Source organism: Emys orbicularis, chromosome 6, assembly GCF_028017835.1.
Source record: "Emys orbicularis isolate rEmyOrb1 chromosome 6, rEmyOrb1.hap1, whole genome shotgun sequence".
In the NCBI taxonomy this organism is placed as follows: domain Eukaryota; kingdom Metazoa; phylum Chordata; order Testudines; family Emydidae; genus Emys; species Emys orbicularis.
The window spans coordinates 95,420,233-95,441,560 of NC_088688.1; the positions used below are offsets into that span (position 1 = coordinate 95,420,233).

The 21,328-nt window shown below is 40.2% G+C and overlaps 1 protein-coding gene across 1 annotated transcript in view; it reads left to right on the forward strand.

Annotated features, from left to right (window-relative positions):
* The window catches only part of PIP5K1B (phosphatidylinositol-4-phosphate 5-kinase type 1 beta), a 133,119-nt gene that overhangs the window by 98,250 nt on the left and 13,541 nt on the right, over window positions 1-21,328 (forward strand). The window contains exons 12-13 of the mRNA XM_065405907.1: window positions 7,721-7,838; window positions 21,037-21,040. Coding sequence (XP_065261979.1) covers window positions 7,721-7,838; window positions 21,037-21,040 — 122 coding nt within the window. The remainder of the gene's footprint in view (window positions 1-7,720; window positions 7,839-21,036; window positions 21,041-21,328) is intronic.

Sequence of the window (21,328 nt, forward strand, 5' to 3'; positions counted from 1 at the left end):
AGGATTACATTCTCCCCAGCTGGACCCAGTCATTACCACCGAGCTGGAGGTTTTTTTGGTCAGATGCGTAACTGAATCAAGATCCAGCCTCCCAGAGGCTATACATGCTGCCCACTTGCAACACCTTCTGTAGCTGGGAATAAAACACTGAGTGGGCTTTTAAATGCTGGGTCTCTTGTTTTCAGCCCTGTTGTGCTGAAAATGTATGCCAACTGCTGTTATGATTTACAATGGAAGCTGCATAAAAGTATTGACTCGGTCATCTTCATGGATTAGATCTCCTGCTTCCATGATGTTTACCGATTCATAAGTTATGGTTTGCAATTAGCTTAGATCTGGGAGCACAAAAGAACTTTCCTGTCAATCTACTTCACTGCAAAGCCAGCATTAAAAAAGTTAGTCCTGTTTATTGTTTTTCTGTAGCTGTATCTTTGGTACTTAATAGTGAGTGCAGTGCAAATAAAATATCATTGATAGTTTCCTTATAATACAATTTGTTCCTTTTTTATAGACCGAAAAGCAGTGTTGGGCTTCAGCAATGATGCCACTGCTGACATATATTAGACCAGGGGTGGCCAACCTATGGCTCCGGAGCCACATGCGGCTCTTCAGAAGTTAATATGCGGCTCCTTGTATAGGCACCAACTCTGGGGCTGGAGCTACAGGCGCCAACTTTCCAATGTGCCGGAGGGTGCTCACTGCTCAACCCCTGGCTCTGTCACAGCCCTGTCCCCACTCCACCCCTTCCCACCCCCTCCCCCGAGCCTGCCATGCCCTCACTCCTCCCCCTCCGAGCCTCCTGCATGCCACAAAACAGCTGATCGGGAGGTGTGGGGAGGGAGGGGGAGGCACTGATCGGCGGGGCTGCCGGTGGGCGGGAGGTGCTGGGAGCCGGGGCGGAGCTGATGGGGGGGCGGGGGCTGTTGACGTATTACTGTAGCTCTTTGGCATTGTACATTGGTAAATTCTGGCTCCTTCTCAAGCTCAGGTTGTCCACCCCTGTATTAGACTAATTATTCAGTCATACCAAATAGGTCCGTAAAGAGTGAGTTGTCTCTGTGCAAATATGTACAGGTATTTGGATGCATTTTCCACTTGATAGGACATCTGTTTTACTGCCCATGTAGCTGCTACTTTACTTAGCCATTGTGAAACAAGGCTGTTTTCTGCCCTCCTTCTTTAAGCACTGCATTTGAAAACTTTAGATCCAGGGTTGATGTGCTGTAGGCTGCCTCAGAGAAGCTTAATATTCTATCATGAGAATCCTCATGTTTATGGGAAAGTTGTCAGTGTGCAGCTATTCTAGGTGCTGATGCATAGGGGTAAATATTGTGAGATACTCGAGTAATGAGTATAATGTTCATCTATATTAGATGATAATAACACTACAATACACCAGAGCCACACCTTGTACTGAAGAAACTGTGACATTAATTTGGCCTATATGAAAGCAGTTGATAGTTTCAATTCAGTTCCTACAAGATATGTCCATATCACCCCCCAAAAAAACTATTTATGCCCATCCTGCTAATTGGCACACTTGCTGGAGTTCTGCGGAGGCATATATCGAATTGGTGTGGAGACTAAATGATCCCATTACTCCTACAGGTAGACCAGAGTCAAAGCTTATTGACAGAGCAGCGTAGGGAAGCTTGCATTTTCAATGCATATCTTTTCTATGACTAGCGTTTTCCAGAATTTTCAATTTTGGGACCTTTTAAATGACCAGTACAATTCAATAAAAATAAGTAAATAAAGACAGGAGATTTTGTTGAAGAGTAAAAATGTCTGTGTTCAAATTTAGGAAGGTTTGAGGGTTTCCTACCAGATTTTCAGTCTGTTGATTTCCACCCTCCCTCTCAAATAGGTTTGCCAGATTTTTGTGCAATCAGTTTTTTGACCTAGTCTGACATTGTTACCCTCATTTGTTAGAAAGCTAGGAGCAGTATGTAAGCATGTAAGAGTTGTGCTGTTACATATTTACCATAGGTTTAGCTTAGTTTTGATTATTCTATCAGTAACTTTGTGCCCAATCCCGCACCCCTGATTTATGTGAGTAATCCTTAACCAGGACAAAATCAACATGCTTGTTGCATCTCATGTCCGTGGCAGGGTTTCTACAATTCATCTAAGTAGGTAAAGGTTTTACTTTCTCAAGCAACATCTGTTCTAGCTGAGGAGCAGATAAAAATGGAGTCTGTTCACTTGAGTGAACTTACCAGATTGTGCTGAGGTGGAGAGAGGGCGTTTAGTTGTTCTCCATGCTATAACACAATGGCAGATTACAGTACCTCTCAAAGTTGGATCCAGTTGCTCAGCAAACAATAAGGGAAGGCCTGTTTGATTCTCATCATATACCTCTAAAAGGAAAAGACAACCTGAGTAGGCCTAGCTTTAAACATAGCTTCAGCCTATTGCATGGTCTCTCCTACTGTTCTAGAAATTGTCATAACACAAGAAAACAATTTTAATAAACCTAAATGACTGGTTTCTGCCATCAGACTGATTTCCAACTGAGGAGCCTTATTGGCGCAGGCAGTATGTTCTTTTGTATTTCTGTTTGGAGGTTCTGTGTTCGTTTGCTGCAGACAGTGTATTACTGAAGTGACATTACAGTATTATCAATAAACATTAAACTGCAGCTTAATGTGTGGCAGAACTTGGCTCTTGGCAAAGGCTATAGCCTGCATTCTGGCACCAGCATGGGTTCCAAATGCAAACTAATGTGCCGGTGACTCAGAATTTCCACTTTCTCCTTTACTCACTTTACAGATTAGCTTCCCAGTACTGACAGTCCTTGTTCACATGCCCTTTCCAGCAATGATTCCAAACCAGATGCTTCACCTAAAAATAAGACCCAAACATCTCAGGTATATAAATAAAGGGGAGCTTCTACCTGCTGTTCCAAGTTTGCAAAGTACTGATTTTTTTCAATCTGTAAAAGCTAAAATTTTCTTATAGTATCAGTTACATTTTCTGTAATTTTCCAGTTACTGAACTTCAAGGTAGATTAAAAAGAAGTTCTGTTCTGCCACGAGGATACTACAGGTTCCTGTGTTACTCTTTTTGGCATCATCATAACCTTTTTCTGTTTACTGCAAAATGAAGAGCTGCCTATGAAATGTGAGTGCACCTGACCATCCCTGTCCAGGGACAAAGGTGACATTTTATCAGTGCTGCAAAGACTTCTGACCACAACTTTTCTGGTGTTGGTTACTATTGTCCCTACCATTGAAGTCCATTGCACTCCATTTTATCACACACATAATCCAGTTTCTCTAGTTCTTGTAACATGGCCAGCCCATTGACACACTGCAGCTTTTTCACAGTATTTGAGACCGCCTTTATCTTGGGTTTTGCATTGTCTGGTTCACCAGGTAGCTCTGAGCATGCCTTTTTCAAGGATTTGTAGTTGAGCTTTTACTTTCTACCCCATCTTCTATAGAAAGAAAGAAAGGGTGGTGATTTCCTTGTTGCTATCCCTCCACACAACAGTGAGCTTCCCCTGCAGCATGGGACCTGATCAACTGAAATCTTATGACCACCGGAGGAAGGCCCCATCTAATAAACAGCTCTGTGCTGGAGACTGTCACCTTTTTATGAATGGCTGCTAAAGGGATGGCCTCTGACCATTTGAAATGATAGTCACAGAAGCAAGAGGCAGCTTGCTGTCCACATAGATACATTTAGGGAGTTCAATTACAGGAAGAAATGTGCTGTCTCATGCAATTCCTATTGTCTCATTCCTCTTCCTTTTTCTCCTGTGATGCCTTCTTTCCCTTGGGGCAGGGGTCCCCAACGTGGTGCCCATGGGTGTCATGGCGCCCGCAGGGGCGTCGAAGTGCGCCCGCATACTGGCCGGCGGACAAGCATCCGCCGACAAGCAGCGTCATCCAGAGGCGCCGCCGCCAACAACACCTCTGGATGACGCTGCTTGTCGGCGGCATTTAGTCAGCGACACATATTGACGTTGCCGCTTGTCAGCAGCATTTTGGCGGATGCTTGTCTGCCGCCATGGTCCTCCGTGGCTCGTCGTCTGGCGCCCGTCAGACAAAAAAGGTTGGGGACCACTGCCTTGGGGTCTTAACTCCCAAACCAATGATTTATCTTATCATTGGGCTCTTTACTCTGCCCTCTTGCATATATCTTTTCCCATGTCTTTCTTTCTCTCCCCTACTCTCTCTACTGTTGCCTCATAGTTAGGGCCCTACCAAATTCACGGTCCACTTTGATCAATTTCACGGTCATTGGATTTTTAAAATCGTAAATTTCATGATTTCAGTCTATTTAAATCTGGAATTTCATGGTGTAACTGTAGGGGTCCTGACCCCAAAAGGAGTTGCAGGGGGGTTGCAAGGTTATTGAAGGGGGAGGAGGTTGCGGTACTGCTACCCTTATTTCTGCGCTGCTGCTGATGGCAATGGTGCTGGGCAGCTGAAGAGCGGTGGCTGCAGGCCGGCTGCCCAGCTCTGAAGGCAGAGCTGCCACCAGCAGCAGCACAGAAGTAAGGGTGGAATAGTATGCTGTTGCCACCCTTACTTCTGTGCTGCTGCTGGTAGGGCACCTCCTTCAGAGCTGGGCGCCCAGCCAACAGCTGCCGCTCTCCGTCCGCCCAGCTCTGAAGGCAGTGCAGAAGTAAGGGTGGCAATAGCGCAACCCCCTAAAATAACCTTGGAACCCCCTGCAAATCCCTTTTGGGTCAGGACCCCCAGTTTGAGAAATGCTGGTCTCCCCCATGAAATCTGTATAGTATAGGGTAAAAGCACACAAAAGAGCAAATGTCATGGTCTGTGATGTGTTTTTCATGGCTGTGAATTTGGTAGGGCCCTACTCATAGAAAGTTCATGGCTGGGTGACTGGATTGTGACCATTAAGAGTAGCTTCTCTTTGTCTTCTTCTTCCACCTTCTGTTTTTCTTTTTCCCTCAACTGCTGCCTTATACCCACCTCCTGTTGCATGGTGGGACTATAACATGGAAACCATTGTCCGTCCTTGCTATGTGTAAGTGATGGGCACCTTATAAGGTGAAGACAGCACATCTGCATTTTTTAAAAGATGAAACCATTACTGCTGCTAACTACTAAAATGGATTCTATCTGTACAGTAACTAAAATGACTGGTTAAATTTCCCTAAGTGCCAGAATGAAAATCACAGCACTTAGCATCATGTCACTGGTGTTAACTCTCTCTAGCCACAGGAGGCTATAGCAACATCGGCTGTAGCAGAAAATAATGTATTGGTAAGGAAAGGAGAGCAGTGTGTTCTAGAAAAGAAAGTATAGTACCAGGTTCTTTCTGGAGCTTTGAATGAAACAATAAACTAACTGGAGTAGAAGAAGTAGATTTTGTTCCAAGTAGTCACAGAACCATCTTTGGCTGATTTATCGGGGAAAACAGCTAAAATGTCCCGACCCAACTCTCACACCCTGTCTCTCCAGCTCCCGACATAGAGGACTTGCAGAATTTGAGCTCTGCAGCTTTTCGGGGCAGGATAGAAAAGCCACTGTGTGTAGTGGCAGCAGTCTTATTAGGGCATGAAGAGCTTGTGTTTAATCATTTAAATTATTTCTATTTAAACATTACAAAACAGCACTGAGAACCTGCTGTAAACTGCAGCCTGCCAGTCTGCTCTACACCCAGCTGCCTGGAGCACTATCTTCCAAAGTGGAGGGTGACCTTTGGTCTCTGCAGTCACACCTGCCCCCATCCTTACATATATAACAGCTACCCCACACCCTCTGTGTGATTCCCCTCCTTTCATGGCCATGTGTGTGTGCGCCTTTGTACATTCTGAGGTTTGAATTAGGCCCCATGAGTTTATTGAATTTTGAAAGCTAAAGCAACTCTTGTTTCTGTTTTAATTCTTTTCTTTTTTGCCAGGGACAACATCTTTCAATCCAGTGCTTTATTTGTGTGAGATGATAAAACATAGTCAACATTCAAGAAGCACTCCCAGTGCTACCCTGGCAGACTGGCTTCATTTATTGTTTGTTGTCTTTAGTTAAATGAAAGTAGTATGACTGAAATGTTACTAGATGGCATATAAATAGAGGGTCTTATCCAACTTCCTGTGAAGTTAGTGGGAATTGGATAAGCCCAGAAGGAAAGGAAATAAGGCCTTATTATTGAAAAGACACCCAATACACTAGATAACAAAAGTAACAATACTATCTTAATGTAATAGTATGCATCTAATACTAGTATGGCATCAGGTGTATTGAGCATTTTTATCCGTTCTGTTTTATATTCTGTTTGTATTTTGTTTTATATTTTGAGTGTTAATTTTACTGATTCTGAAAAGGAGACTTAATAATACTGACTAGTGCAATGACTAATACTCTTGTAGTATGTGATGTGCATTTTCTTAGGCATACACATAGGAGCAAAACCTGTCCCCAGCACACAACCCAAGTAGTCAAATTGTAACCTGGGAAGTTCTTCAGGGGAGGAATAAATGAATCCTTCTTTCCTAGGTCCTGGAGTGGCAGCACTGTAGCTGGTTGCCTGGGATGCTTGTGGATGAAGCAAGGATGACCATCTTTGAAAATCTGGGACTAAAAATCTAGGCTGGGATTTTGGCACCACAGTGCCATTGACTTTCAGCGAGGGGTGGGCATGTCACTCTCTTAGATTCCTTTTGAAAATCCTAGCCTTAAGGGACAATTTTTAAAAATGAAGGCCCAAGCTCTTCCTGCAAAAAAGTGCAAAAATCCACCTGCAGTTTCACACTTCCTCCCTACGATTATTCATTAAAATCAGCTAATTACACCCAGTGGATAAAGAATTAGCCTTACGTATGCACAACTGCATTCATTGCACACGCTAGCACATTTTCATGTGTCTTTTTTGTTGTTTTTTTTGTTTTGCATGGGGACATGCTTTTGAAAATTAATCCCATATTTGCACATCAGAATACAATATGGTCAGTCCTCGATTACTGAACTTCAGTTACTCTGAATTGTGTGCGGGTACAATCTTGTTGTGGGTGTTCCCTCACACATAAGTTAACTTAGGCCAAATGAAGAAAACAATGGTACTTCAGCATAATAAATAATAGGCTACATTGTCAAAGTAATGACTCTGTGTTTGTAATTCAGGATGAGTGAAACAGGAAAAACATGACAATATATTGATCACAGTATAACCTGATCACATTGGTGGGAGGATAAAATGTCAATTTTTCCCTTTTTTTTTTTTGGTACTAAATTGAAGTAGGGGATATAATGAGTATTATTTGGATGGTTTAGCCTTTTGTGTTATGTGGGGGTGCTATCACGCTCGCCATTGGGTTTAATTTAAAAATTAAGGGCACAGCAGGAAATTCTTCTCCCAGTTATATCCGGTGAAAACTGGAATACCTCTTCTGACGACAGTGAAGTTACTCCAGATTTATCCTGATGTAACTTTGAGCAGGATTTGGCCTACAGCGTTCAGAAAGAGCATCATTTCTTCCTGATAGCATTTTATTTAATGCAACCCAAGCAATAGAAATGTGTAGATAAGGCACCTTAGTCGTACGTGAGCACTTTTCGCTAACGAGGAATCGGCCATATTTGCACTTGTCGGCTTAAAAAGTATAGCTCTGAAGAAGTGGGGAGGGGGGGAACAAGTTGTAAAATAGTACAAAAACGTAAGAGCTGAAGTTTGTAGGGCTTTTTCCCCCCCCCTATGTAATTTGCTTTTGTATTCATTATATCCCCCCCCCCCCCTGTATTTCCAGTAAAGGGTTACCTTCGAGTTCAACGTTCACCCTAGAAGACAGTGCCATCTACTTGACTTCAGAACAGAGCACACTGGAAATGGAAAATGATAATGCTTCAGTTTTGGATGTCTATTTAGTAAGTTGTCAGACTGTGTTGCTTTCATTTCTTAATTTATGATTTCTTCTAGTTTTATTTATTTAAGATCACAATAGTCCCACTGAAATATTCCAAGTATTTAAACTTAAGCACACACTTAAGTACCCTGCTGAATCAGGATCTTAAAGAATTCAAATGTTCACTAAGTGATTATTCATTGTTGTATTATTCAAGAAGTATGCCAAAACATTTCTCAACATACCCTAGCAATAATAATTTTTTTACAATCTTGTGGAAAAGCAGACTTTTTTTTACTTCTCACCTTGAACTTTTCATAGTGTTGCAGCTTAATTTTCCGAGACTTGAAAACTATCATTTCTGCATACAAATACTTGTGAAGACGAAAACAACTGGTTTTGCACAGCTGGACTTAAAATAAACAGTGGTTCCTTTTTCACTCTTAATAACGCAGCTGTGGCTGCAGAAGTATGTTGAAGTTACAGCTTTCCTCTTTTGCTGTGGTTCCCAGTGAGTAGTCTGTGTTTTGCTGTATAGCAAATTTCATTATCTGAAGTGAGAAACTCCTTTATAAGGCCACAGTTTGGATTATCTACATGTGTGTCTGTGCAGTTCTGCTTTTAAATAACTCTGATCACTATGTTTAGGATTTTCAAGGCCCAAAGGCACCCAAATCCAATTGGATTGTAATGGGGATTTGGACAGAGATCTCTTTCAGGTCCATTTGGAAATCCCAGCATGAAGACAGCATTTTGTAATAAAATCAATACTTGCTGTCTCTCCCCCTGCCACCCAAATACATTCAATTTCATGTGACGATATTGTGTTGGGTCTATTTTTCTAGGGGTTTTGTGTTTTTAAAATGGAAAATAGAAATTTCCTCAAAAATGGAGCAGGCAAAAGATTAATAGGATGAAGGCAAGAGGTTTTTGTGTGAAACTTTGGCATGAATTACAGTGGAGAAAAAAGGAAAATGTCTGATTAGAATGAAAAATCCCAAAAGGTGACAATCATTTATCACTTAGAAAAGGATTATCCTAGGATTCTGTTTTACCTGATGTCTTATGGTTCCTGGCTTTCTTGTCCCACGGGATCCAGTAGGCCTGTTACAGTGGTTTGTGTTTCAGATCCCCATGCTGTCTTTGCACTTTACATGCGCTATCGCACAACATGTTCTATCTCCTGAGTAGTTTTCAAGCCATGCAAAACTGAATGTGTCAAACACCTTTAATAATCCAACCCATGTAACAGTCATTGCTCCCCACTTCAGTACCAGTTGCAAGCAGCCAGTGCTCACTTATATATAGAACTGGTTTAACTGACAATTTTGTGTCCATCAAGCAATCCATTACACTCTACTCTACTCTACTCTACTATTTGTATAAATCAGCCTTGTTGCTGGTTTGTTGTTGACATTAATATTCACCACCAATGGAGCACTTGCTAAGGTTGGAAATCAGGGGAAATGGAGATATAAAGAGCAGTTACATGGATCTCCTCTTCCCTTCATTCCCTCCCAAAAAATCCAGCCTAGATGAAACATTTTATTTTGCTTAGAAAACTATAATATGCTTATTTTTAATTATTTACTTAGCACAAATGCTAGTGGACACTTAAATAAAGTAAACCCCAAAATAAAGATTACAGTCTAAAAGAAAGATGCACAAAAGACAGAATGTGCTGGGAAATCCAGTGGTGGGAATAACTTAGTTTGGATTTAATTAAAGTGATAAACTTCCTCATTATGACTCTCACAGAGGTATGTATTTTTAGATTTATTGAGAGACAGAGTGGGTGAGGTAATATATTTTATTGGACCAACTTCAGTTGGCGAAAGACAAGCTTTCGAGCTTACACAGAGCTCTTCTTTAGGTCTGCGAAAGGTACTCAGTGTCACAGCTAAATACAAGGTGGAATAGATTGTTTAGCATAAAGAGTTAACATGTTGTAAGTGACCATTCAAAGTGAAGGTAACACATTTCATCACTTTGTCTCTGGGTGAATATACAAAACTGATTAAAACACTAAATGTATTGATCAGTGTGACTAGCAATGTAAATAAAATCCTACCCCTTAGAGAAGACTGTGTACACAGCACTCTGCCCCTCAAGCAAAAGCCTGGACAAATAGGAAGAAACTGTGCCCTGAAGGTCGTCAAGCTTTTCTTCAACTATAAAAGAGTTATGGAGACAAGGTTATGTCACCCAACTGATAAGGGTCTGAGGCCATGTCTATGGTGAAGACACTCTATGCCAGCATAAAATAACCACCTCCGCAAACGGCAGAAGTTTCTCTCCCACCGACAGCGCTGGGCACACAAGTTGGTGTACTTATGTCGCTCAGGGGGGTGGTTTATTCACACACCCCCGGAGCGACATAAGTTATGCTGACATAGGCTATAGTGTAGATAGCCTTATTCTGCATCTGCTAACTACTTCAAAAGAATCAAATGGATGTCCCAGACCAGCAGGTGTCTTGTGACTTTGTATGCTGGAGGAAGGAAGGGTCAGTGACGCAGTCTGTGTGCACAAGCCTTTTACTTCTGAAGACCTCATTAGATCATCATATATAGTTTGAAACAATGGTAAAGCTGTGATTAAAATAAGGCTCAGGACTGAAGTAGCAGTGATATGTTTTCAGCTTAATTCACAGCTGGTAGATCGGAGTGCACTTCCATTTTCTGTGTTTAGGATCATGATTAAATGGTTTTCATGAACAAAGCAGCAAAGTTGGTCATTCTAATCATGCATTTCCTAGGAAAACTAGACAAATCAAAGATGACTACTTTCAGATGGATTTAAGCATCTGTTGAACATCATCATAAAAGAAATTGACATGAGTCAATCATTAATGGAAAACCTGTTTAAATGTCATTTGAAGGTTATCTTGTTAGCAGGCTGGTTAATAATCCTTATCAATGGTTTTGTTGCAAGGCAAGCTTCTAAAACCTTATCTGTTAGATATTATAATGTGTAATACTTTAACTTGCTTCATTTCAATAACTCCATTGCCTTACTCTTCTTGCTTTGAAGTGCTAAGCTTCTTAAGGAATATTAAGGACTTCAATAAAATAAGATCAGTCATGTCTTTATCCTATAAATGAGGAAAATAGTAAAATAAAATGGACTTACCACCTACAGGAAGGGCAGAGTATCTAGCTCTGAACAATATTGTGTATAACAAATAATTTAGATGGTTGGGTAAACTTGGGGGTTTTTGGTAGAAATTAGAGTTTGTTGTAGATAAGAGCTCTTGTTTATTGGGTGTTGTATTAATGGACAAATTCTGGAACTGCACTATTTCATCATAGAAACAGGTGCACATAATCCTGCAAATGTCGTCTTGGCTGTTTTTGCCATCTGTATCTCCAAGCACAATTGCCAAGCCCTGCAAAGGAGATTTCAGTCCAGAACAGGAGTAATCCAATCTGAGGTTTGTGGTGCTGCTTACATGCCATAGAAAGGTAAAGGGGTTTACACAGACAAATGTATAGACCACACCCACCTGGAAACCCCCTACAAGGCTTCTGTTGTGAAAAGCCTCCAGAGTATTTCATGAGTTTTGTGGGGAAGCCAAAATCAGGACAGAGAACTTTCATTTTACATTTTCTTTAGGCCATTTGTTTTCTGGCCTTTGTATATGGGCATCAGCCAGCAGAAATGTATTCATAGCTACTGGACCTGATTCTCATCTAATTTTAAACTGGTGTGGAGTTACTCGGTTCGTGTCCATGCTAGTGTGAGATCAGAATTGGGTCTGTTATGTCTAATATATATTACATGTTGCACTGTGAATGCCTGTGACAAACTACCAATATTGGGGATTGCTAAGGAAGTGTAGTGCCATACTCTTGCAGTCACTTTTCTAGGAAGTCCATTGCCGACCACAGTCCTGGTTAGTTTCACTCGGCATTAGAGGCTGTTGCTTCTTAAACTCTTAAATCCGGGTAGAAATGCAACAATGCTCTCTTGCAGCTGCTGTTCTGAACATATGGGGGGCAGGATGGGGGGAAGACAACCTTGAAAGCACGCTAACGACAAATAATGTTAAGGTGACCATATTTTCAAAACTGAAAACCAGGAAAATTGTGATGACATTTTTTCAGGTTGTGAAAGAGACACAGAAAAGGACACTTAAAAAAAAGAGTTGATGTTGTTACTGCCAGCTTCTGACTCGGAGTGGATAATTTTTTCCACTAGCTTATCATTATGAATTAATTATCATGAAACATTGAACAAGTGTCATTTAACATTCTCTCTGAGCAAAAGAACAACTTTGACAGTGTCTACATCATTCAATTTTTCTTTTCACTCCAAACACTAGTCATTACTCTGAACCCTCGTTCCACTGAATTGTTCCTGGTAAATAGAACAAATTCCACATTGTATAACAATATTTTATGAACAAATACGTTGTGACTATAAAAAAGCCAAATATTTTGATGATTGTAATGGGGAAAAAACAAGACATTTCAGGTGTCATAAAAGAAGATCCTGAGACTCTAGGACATTAAATGAAAAATTGGGACATATGATCACTTTAATTGGTGTTCACATTAAAATACTTTTGTCAGACTTTACTGTAAAACACTGCTGGTTATTTTATTTTCCTGTTAAACCTTTTTAGTCCAGATACTAAATTAATCAAACTTAGAATTTATTAATAATGCATGACTAAGCGTGCTTCATGCAGAATAAGTTGAAGGCAATCTCAGTGGTTTCCAAATATTCAAGTAGTGTAAGAATGGTGGGTTGGTGTCAGATGGCTAAAGAATGTTTTCAATTAATTAATTTTTGAACTTATAAATCATAAAGACTTTTTTAAATTAAAGACTCCAGAAAAAGAGGCATTTGTATGAAATCCATGAATTTTTAATAGCTAATTTATACATATTTAAAATATCAGTGTGCTTTTTTCTTATGGAAGATGCAGTTAATTAGTAAAGCAAATAATAGAATGAAGGTAAATTTCTTGTGCTAAATGTTAAGTATAAACATATATTTATGATTAACCATAAACAAAGCAACAAAATAAGAGATAATCAAAACATTCTTATATATCTAAAAATATAGAGAACGAGCGCAACAAAATAGTTTAATCCCTCCTTAAAATATCCTTGTTTCTTCTTTCCTCATCTGATAGGGCCAGTGATGCTGAGAGTTTCTATTTGCCAAACACTCTGCATAGTCCAAGTAACAGTCTCCATTATCTTTATCTTCGCACAGAACCCATTCTGAGTAGTATAATAATTTCTTCCAGCAATACAACAGTGTCATATAAATATGGAATTTACTTGATTTTATAAATACTGTGCTTTACTGTATATTTTGAAAATAAGGGTAAATCCTTTAGCACATGAGCTTTGTAATAAAACCCCTGGCTTGTTTGTTTTTCTAACTAATCATTTTTTTTTTAACGCTTGTATTGCATACTCAAAACTTGATTAAAATTTGAATATACACTGTGTAGCATTATGCCTTAAATGATGTATGGAGTCAGATACTATGTGCACATAGAATCATAGAACTGGAACAGACCTTGAGAGGTCATCTAGTCCAGTCCCCTGCACTCAAGGCAGGACTAAGTATTATCTAGACCATTCCTGACAAGTGTTTGTCCAACCTGCTCTTAAAAATCTCCAATGATGGAGATTCCACCATATCCCTAGGCAATTTATTCCAGTGTTAAACCACCCTGACGGGAAGTTTTTCCTAATGTCCAACCTAAACCACCCTTGCTGCAATTTAAGCCCATTGCTTCTTGTCCTATCCTCAGAGGTTAAGAACAATTTTTCTCCCTCCTTCTTGTAACCTTTTATGTACTTGAAAACTCTTATCATGTCCCCTCTCAGTTTTCTCTTCTCCAGACTAAACAAACCCAATTTTTTCAATCTTCCCTCATAGGTGATGTTTTCTAGACCTTTAATCATTTTTGTTTCTCTTCTCTGGACTTTCTCCAATTTGTCCACATCCTTCCTGAAATGCGGCACCCAGAACTGAACACAATAGTCCAGTTGAGACTAATCAGCACGGAGTAGAGCGGAAGAATTACTTCTCGTGTCTTGCTTACGGTATTCCTGCTAATACATCCCAGAATGATGTTTGCTTTTTTTTGCAACAGCGTTACACTGTTGACTCATATTTAGCTTGTGGTCCACTATGACCCCCAGATCCCTTTCCGCAGTACTCCTTCCTAGGCAATCATTTCCCATTTTGTATGTGTACAACTGATTGTTCCTTCCTAAGTGGAGTATTTTGCATTTGTCCTTATTGAATTTCATCCTATTTACTTCAGATCATTTCTCCAGTTTGTCCAGATCATTTTGAATTTTAATCCGATCTTCCAAAGCACTTGCAACCCCTCCCAGCTTGGTATTGTCTGCAAACTTTATAAGTGTACTCTCTATGCCGTTATCTAAATCACTGATGAAGATATTGAACAGAACCAGACCCAGAACTGATCCCTGCGGGACCCCATTCATGATGTCCTTCCAGCATGACTGTGAACCACTGATAACTACTCTCTGGGAATGATTTTCCAACCAGTTATGCACCCACCTTATAGTAGTCCATCTAGGTTGTATTTCCCTAGTTTGTTTATGAGAAGGTCATGCGAGACAGTATCAAAAGCCTTACTAAAGTCAAGATATACCACATCTACCACTTCCCCTCTATCCACAAAGCTTGTTACCCTGTCAAAGAAAGCTATCGGGCTGGTTTGACACAATTTGTTCTTGACAAATCCATGCTTACTGTTATTTATCACGTTATTATCTTCTAGGTGTTTGCAAATTGATTGCTTAATTATTTGCTCCATTATCTTTCCGGGTACAGAAGTTAAGCTGACTGGTCTGTAATTCCCCAGGTTGTCCTTATTTTATAGATGGGCACTATATTTTCCCTTTTCCAGTCTTCTGGAATGTCTCCCATCTTCCATGACTTTTCAAAGATGATTGCTAATGGCTCAGATATCTCCTCAGTCAGCTCCTTGAGTATTCTAGGATGCATTTCATCAGGCCCTGGTGATTTGAAGACATCTAACTTGTCTAAGTAATTTTTGACTTGTTTTTTTCCCTATTTTAGACTCTGATCCTACCTCATTTTCACTGGCATTCACTATTTTAGACGTCCGATTGACATGAAAGCCGAAACAAAGAAGTCATTAAGCACCTCTGCCATTTCCACATTTTCTGTTATTGTCTTTTCCCCCCTCATTGAGTAACCAAGGCCTACTCTGTCCTTGGTCTTCCTCTTGTTTCCAATGTATTTGTAGAATGTTTCCTTGTTTCCTTTTATGTCCCTAGCTAGTGTGATCTTGTTTTGTGCCTTGGCTTTTCTAATTTTGTCCCTACATACTTGTGATATTTGTTTATATTCATCCTTTGTAGTTTGACCAAGTTTCCACTTTTTATAGGACTCTTTTTTTTGAATTTTAGATCATTGAAGATCTCCTGGATTAGCCAGGGTGGGCTCTTGCCATACTTCCTATCTTTCCTATGCAGTGGGATAGTTTGCTCTTGTGCCCTTAATAATGTCTCTTTGAAAAACTGCCAACTGTCTTCAATTGTTTTTCCCCTTAGACTTGCTTCCCATGGGATTTTACCTACCAACTCCCTGAGTTTGCTAAAGTCTGCCTCCTTGAAATCCGTTGTCTCTATTGTGCTGTTCTCCCTTCTACCGTTCCTTAGAATAGTGAACTCTACCGTTTCATGATCACTCTCACCCAAGTTGCCTTCCACTTTCAAATTGTCAACCAGTTCTTCCCTATTTGTCAAAATCAAATCTAGAACAGCCTCCCCTCTAGTAGCTTTCTCCACATCCAGTCGTTGCAGGGATAGTGTATATGTCTATGGACAATATTGTCCAAAGCTCCCCTGTTTATTAAGTGACATTGTCAGTGTTGTGCACAAGCAGAAGCTTTTTTGAACTGAACACAAAAGCATCTGGAGCCCTCCTTTAAATCTCAACAAATGTCTTTGAATCCTAAGGTATGTATTGGGGAGGTTGGGTAGTATGGAGTGGATCCAATCCTGACAAATCAATTGGTGCTGTGGATGCTTAGTACCTCTGAAGATCAGGCCCAAGATGTCCAAGGCTCTGAACCCAAAAATGGAGGCCTTCAAAATTATCTTTTTGAGGGGGAAAAAAACAAAACCAAAAACCCCACAATGCTGCCATCTGTTGTTGCAATGGCATCTAAAATGGAGTACACGTTTGTAGTCTAATATGGTTGAAAGTATTTTTTTATCCATTTATTACTGCCTCTTTTTAAAAAGGAAAATGTTCACTTTGAAATACACAGGTCCTAATTTTGTCCTTTGAATAGAAGTGCATGGCTGCCATTGACTTTAACTGAAGTTATACCCGGGCATCTGAGAGCAGAGTTTGGACCACGGGACATATTTTAAGTTTTTAAGAAAGAATATAACCACAGCAAGGCATCCATCTCTCTTTGTATCAAAGTCAGATACAAGAAAAATGTGCTTTACTAAATGTGAATGTATTTCAGGTTACAATTAACACATTAGCGAAGTGAGTCGAGTGCTAGAAAGCCTGTGTAAATTTCAATAAACCATAAATTATTGGCGCCCTGAGGCTTTTTAATGTGCTGCATGAGGAAATCAATTTACTGAGGAATGAATGCATGCAAAAAATTAATAGAGCACAAAAATATGCTCCAATGATGGAGCACGTTCTAAATCCATTACATCATAAACCCTGGCTAGTACAAACTCATTATTTGATTCAGTGTTTCGCCCATTGTAGCTGTCGGTCACTTTTGTCTTGTTATGCGTTTCCCATCAAAGATCTCAGCTCTGATCGCCATGACCATATTCATTCATTCATCAATATGGGCAGGAAACGCTGCTTCTCTGGTTGCCCTCAGTATCTCTCCAACAACTGCGCCATAGGTATTGCTCAAAGAGAAACAGTTCCTGAACATTGAAGATGGGAGTTTTGCCTGAAATAAGGTGCACAGGGTTGGACCCAGAGTGGGGCATTCCAGACACCAACTCCCTACAGCCCAATTGCCTTTCTTCTCACTACCAAGAGCATCATTTTTGTGACACAGCACTAATTCTGTCAGTCTGTAGTCGTGTCCAACTTCAGTCCTGTCAATCCTTCTCCTTCCACATTGTAAACTGTGTGCAGCTTTTTTCCTAAATGTTTAGGGCTCAATTGTGACTAGCCTGTTCAGGTCAGGGATGTGAGAAGGAGCAAGGAGAAGCTAGTCACAATGGCAGAGTACACAGTACAGGAACCGCTTAAAGCAAGCGCCAGCAGCGCTATTGGTCTCTGGGGGCTAGGAGAAGTGAGGGTGGGGCCTGAGTTCGACTGGTGTGGTGAGGGAATGCATACTGTACCCTTTCCAAAGATGTAACAATGGCCACTCAACCCTGCCCCTCAGCCACACACACTAGCTCAGTTATCAATGGGAAAACTGTGCTTCATTTATCCTGGTCTCATGAAAACGTGCTAGCAAAGTGATTTATTTAGCTCGGTCTTCTTGCAAAATTGATGATTTAAAAAAAAAAAGTCCATTTGTCAGGTTCACTTCACTCAGTCATCAAAATACATTCCTTCTATTCAGTCATCAGTTCCACTTCATCCATCCACCCAAATTCATTCTATTCACCTATTCAGCAGTTTCACTTGACATAGTAAATTACTTTGCATACTGAACCCACGTCCCACATATAGCAGCATAACCTGCCATGGCCAGGACGTCATGTCCGAACACTGAGGATGAGGACATATATGCTTCAGTTTATTCAGTAAGCAACTGATTACAAAATTCTGCTTGCACCATTTTCCAGTGTACAACTGAATCACATTTCTGAAAGTTTGCAGCAGTGTTACATTATGTGGAGCATATGCCTGGTGCCAGATACATTTATTTTAATTAGCATTTTGGGTATGATTTCTATCTGTTGGTTGCCTTTTCCTAAATAAGATAAGCTATTCAAAATGCCTGAGGAGCTTTCATTTTCCTCCACTGCCAAGGTTAGATTCTTTTCTTGAATTGTTTGAAGGTTAATTAAATACCTTTATCTGGAACTAAAGTTAACAGTGACCTACAAAAGAGTTTAATAAAAATGGGGCTTTTGTGCCTTTTGTGCTTTATTTGGATGTACAAAGAAATTCTTAAAGTGGAGTCTGGTTTGGTTTGGGGTTTTTTCACTTTAGAAATTCTAGTGATGTCAGTTATGGTCTTCCCTGGTTTTTCTAGAAGTTTGTTGGGGATCCATTTGACCTTGATTTAAGTGCCCAATATAGACACACCTGATCCTACAGAAATATTAAAAATAAAATTTGTGCTATAGAAATGAGTTTCTCCAGTAATATTATAGAATATAGTAATTTGTTATCTAATTTTAAATCTGTCATGTTCATTAGTCATATTATGAGTGACTTTTGTAGCTTTATTATTTACATATGCATTAATTATTCATGAGGCTTTACAGCTCCATAAGAAAACCTACACCTGGAGGAATGTATATTCAATTTATTTTCTAAGGGCCAAATCTTGGTCCTTTTGAAGCTAATGGAAGTTTTGTAGTTGACTTCAATGAGACCAGGATTTTGCCCCATGTGCATTCTAAGGCCTGATCAATCCTACAAGGTTATAAATGCCTCATGTGATTGGCTGATGCCCTTCACTTTCACTGACTTCAGTGATATCCAGGTTGCCCAGCATCTCGCAAGATCAAATATTGGTTTTATGTATTAAGTATATCAATATTCACAGACATAAATGTAAGAGGGATACTATTTTACAGGGGAGAAGATAATACTATACATGTGAATTAAAAAAAAAAAAAAAAAAAAGAGGATCACTGCAGAACTATACTGCAAGTTACTGAAGCGTGGAGATGGAGGGTGTCTCTCTCATTCCAGGCTGCAATCCAGACCAGTGAGAGGTTGTCTCACCACCTGCCCTGCAACCTTGAGTGCTTCACAATGCTTTGTTGTTGTAGCTCCCAACCAGGGCCACTCACAAACAGCCTAACATTGTGTAGGTCACACACTGAGTGTCTGTGTATAGCTGCAGCCCTGATCCAGCCACTCTGATCCCAGCAGCCTATCAGCAACACTCCAGTCACACTCTGGCTTCCAGCAGACTTGGTTACTACTTGCAGGGCCGACACACTCCCAGTCCCAAATTTTCCCAAAAAATGTGTGTTGCACTTTCCAGCCCCTCTCCTGGACAGTCTGGATATTAAAGGTCTGTTGTCTTGTAAAGGGTCAATTTTCAACAGTTTGCTACTTTAATTGGTGTTACCAAACAGTTCAGTTTAAACACAACACCAGATTAGTTTAGATTAAAATTAAAACAAGTTTATTTAATTACAGAAATAGGTTGTTTTAAGTGAGTACAAATATAAAGTATCAGAGGGGTAGCCGTGTTAGTCTGGATCTGTAAAAAGTAACAGAGTCCTGTGGCACCTTTAAGACTAACAGATGTATTGGAGCATAAGCTTTCGTGGGTGAATACCCACATGTGTCTGACGAAGTGGGTATTCACCCACGAAAGCTTATGCTCCAATACATCTGTTAGTCTTAAAAGTGCCACAGGACTCTCTTGTTGCTTTTTACAAATATAAAGGTATCAAAGTCAGAAATGGTTACAGGAAAAATCAAGATAAAATGCTTCCTAGTAGCTAAAATTTAACAAGCTAGACTTGGCTCAAGGTAAATCCTTACCACATGTTCCCAGCAACTGTGCTGACCAGAGTCTCGGGGGCAGAGATGAAAGTGGGCTGGTACAGGCCAGTACGGCATACAGGTAAGAAGTGGCTGCCGTTAACGTTAGCTGTGTACGGGCCTGTAAAATGTTGCCACGGCAGTGCTTTAATGTCACTGCCCTTTTGCCTCCCCCAGGGCCGCTGAGGGGGGGGGGGCAAAAGGGGCAGGTGCCCCAGGGCCTGGCAGTTTAAAAGGGCCCAGGGCTCCTGGCCAGAGCCCCAGGCCCTTTAAATCGCTGTTGGAGTCTGGGCGGTGCAGGCCGGGCAGCGCTGAAGGGCTGGCTGGGAGAGGCTGACACCCCCCCCCCCAGCCCTGCCCCTTCTGTCTGAGGCCCCGCCCCTTCTGGGGGCCCGGAGCCAGGCCCCCCTACTGGTAAGACTTTTAAGTTACTTTCACCCCTGCTAAGGGGTCAGAATCTCCCCACAAAGTCAAAGGGCTTGTTCCTTTGCCATCTTAAGTGAAAAAGACCTGGGGCGTGTTTGCACCCTTGAAATGTGTTATCCACGGATAACATTCATTCCAGATGTGAGGAAGAATACATAGAAACTTGTGGTTAAAGAGGTTCAATGTCATTTGCTAAAATGCATATAGATCTGTTCCTGTCCCCCTTTGTTGCCAGAGAATGCCCTCTTGACAGGTGATTACCAACCAACTTTGACACCTGGCTAGAGGTGTCAGCTTGTCCTTTGTCTTTGAGAAACAAGTTTACTCCCTCCCCAGGTAGACTGGTAAACACGGTTGTTATAATTTCATTTAATGTTCATAATTCTTCATATACATTTTGTATATACATTACACAAGAATATTCATGATCAGTGTGTTACTAGTTTATAAATGATACCTTGCAAGGCATATTTTGCACAAAGATTATTACAATATTGTGTAGGGTGTGACTACAGGAGTGCTTTTGGTCACAGAGAAAGATTTTATCCAATTACTATTTTATAAAGTGCAGAATAAAGAAACAAAATCTCCTGACCTCTTAAATTATTTTCTATTTCCAGTAATAGAGAATAAAAGAAAATCAAAGTAAAAGTGGATAAGAAGTGACCATGGTTGATGAAGAGCACTTTCTGCACTCCTGATTTAAAGGGAAGAATTTGCTGAGCCTAATTGACAAAGAGTAATAATCAGTGGAGCTTATCTCTGAGAAATGTCATGGGAACCTTGAACCGTGGAAATGATAGCTAGACTCAACAGATGTGACATGAAACATTCCACACTTTGCTATCATGTGCTGTTGCTTGCTAAACTGTGAAGAACTGCATAAACTGTATTTAAGATGCTTTCTATACTAGTGCCAATCACCTTTTTTGGACTTGAAAGTGATATTTTCCTATTGACTCTCATGATTTCATTTGCATGTATTCAGTGATTGTGTACAAGCAAAATATGTAATCTGCTTTACCTATTTAAAGATCCATCATCAACATAGTGGTAAATAAAACTAATTCCACTTTTTTCTCCCCCAGAATCGTAATTACTTAGGTCCATATTGTTGGAAGTCCAAATTGATTTCAAACAAGGATTAATGTAAATGTCTGCACTTGCTTTATGGACAATAGCCTCTAAAGATATTTTCACTGTTTGATAGTGAAATGAGAAAAAAAAGCTATTTATAACAAGGCCTTATGTTGTGTACATACATTGTCTTTGAAATGTGTGATTTAGTTTATTGCTTGTAAAAGAGAAATTATATAATTTATTTAGTAAATACTACTGTAAACTATAGTTTTATTGACAGAAATAAAATATTTTGTTCTC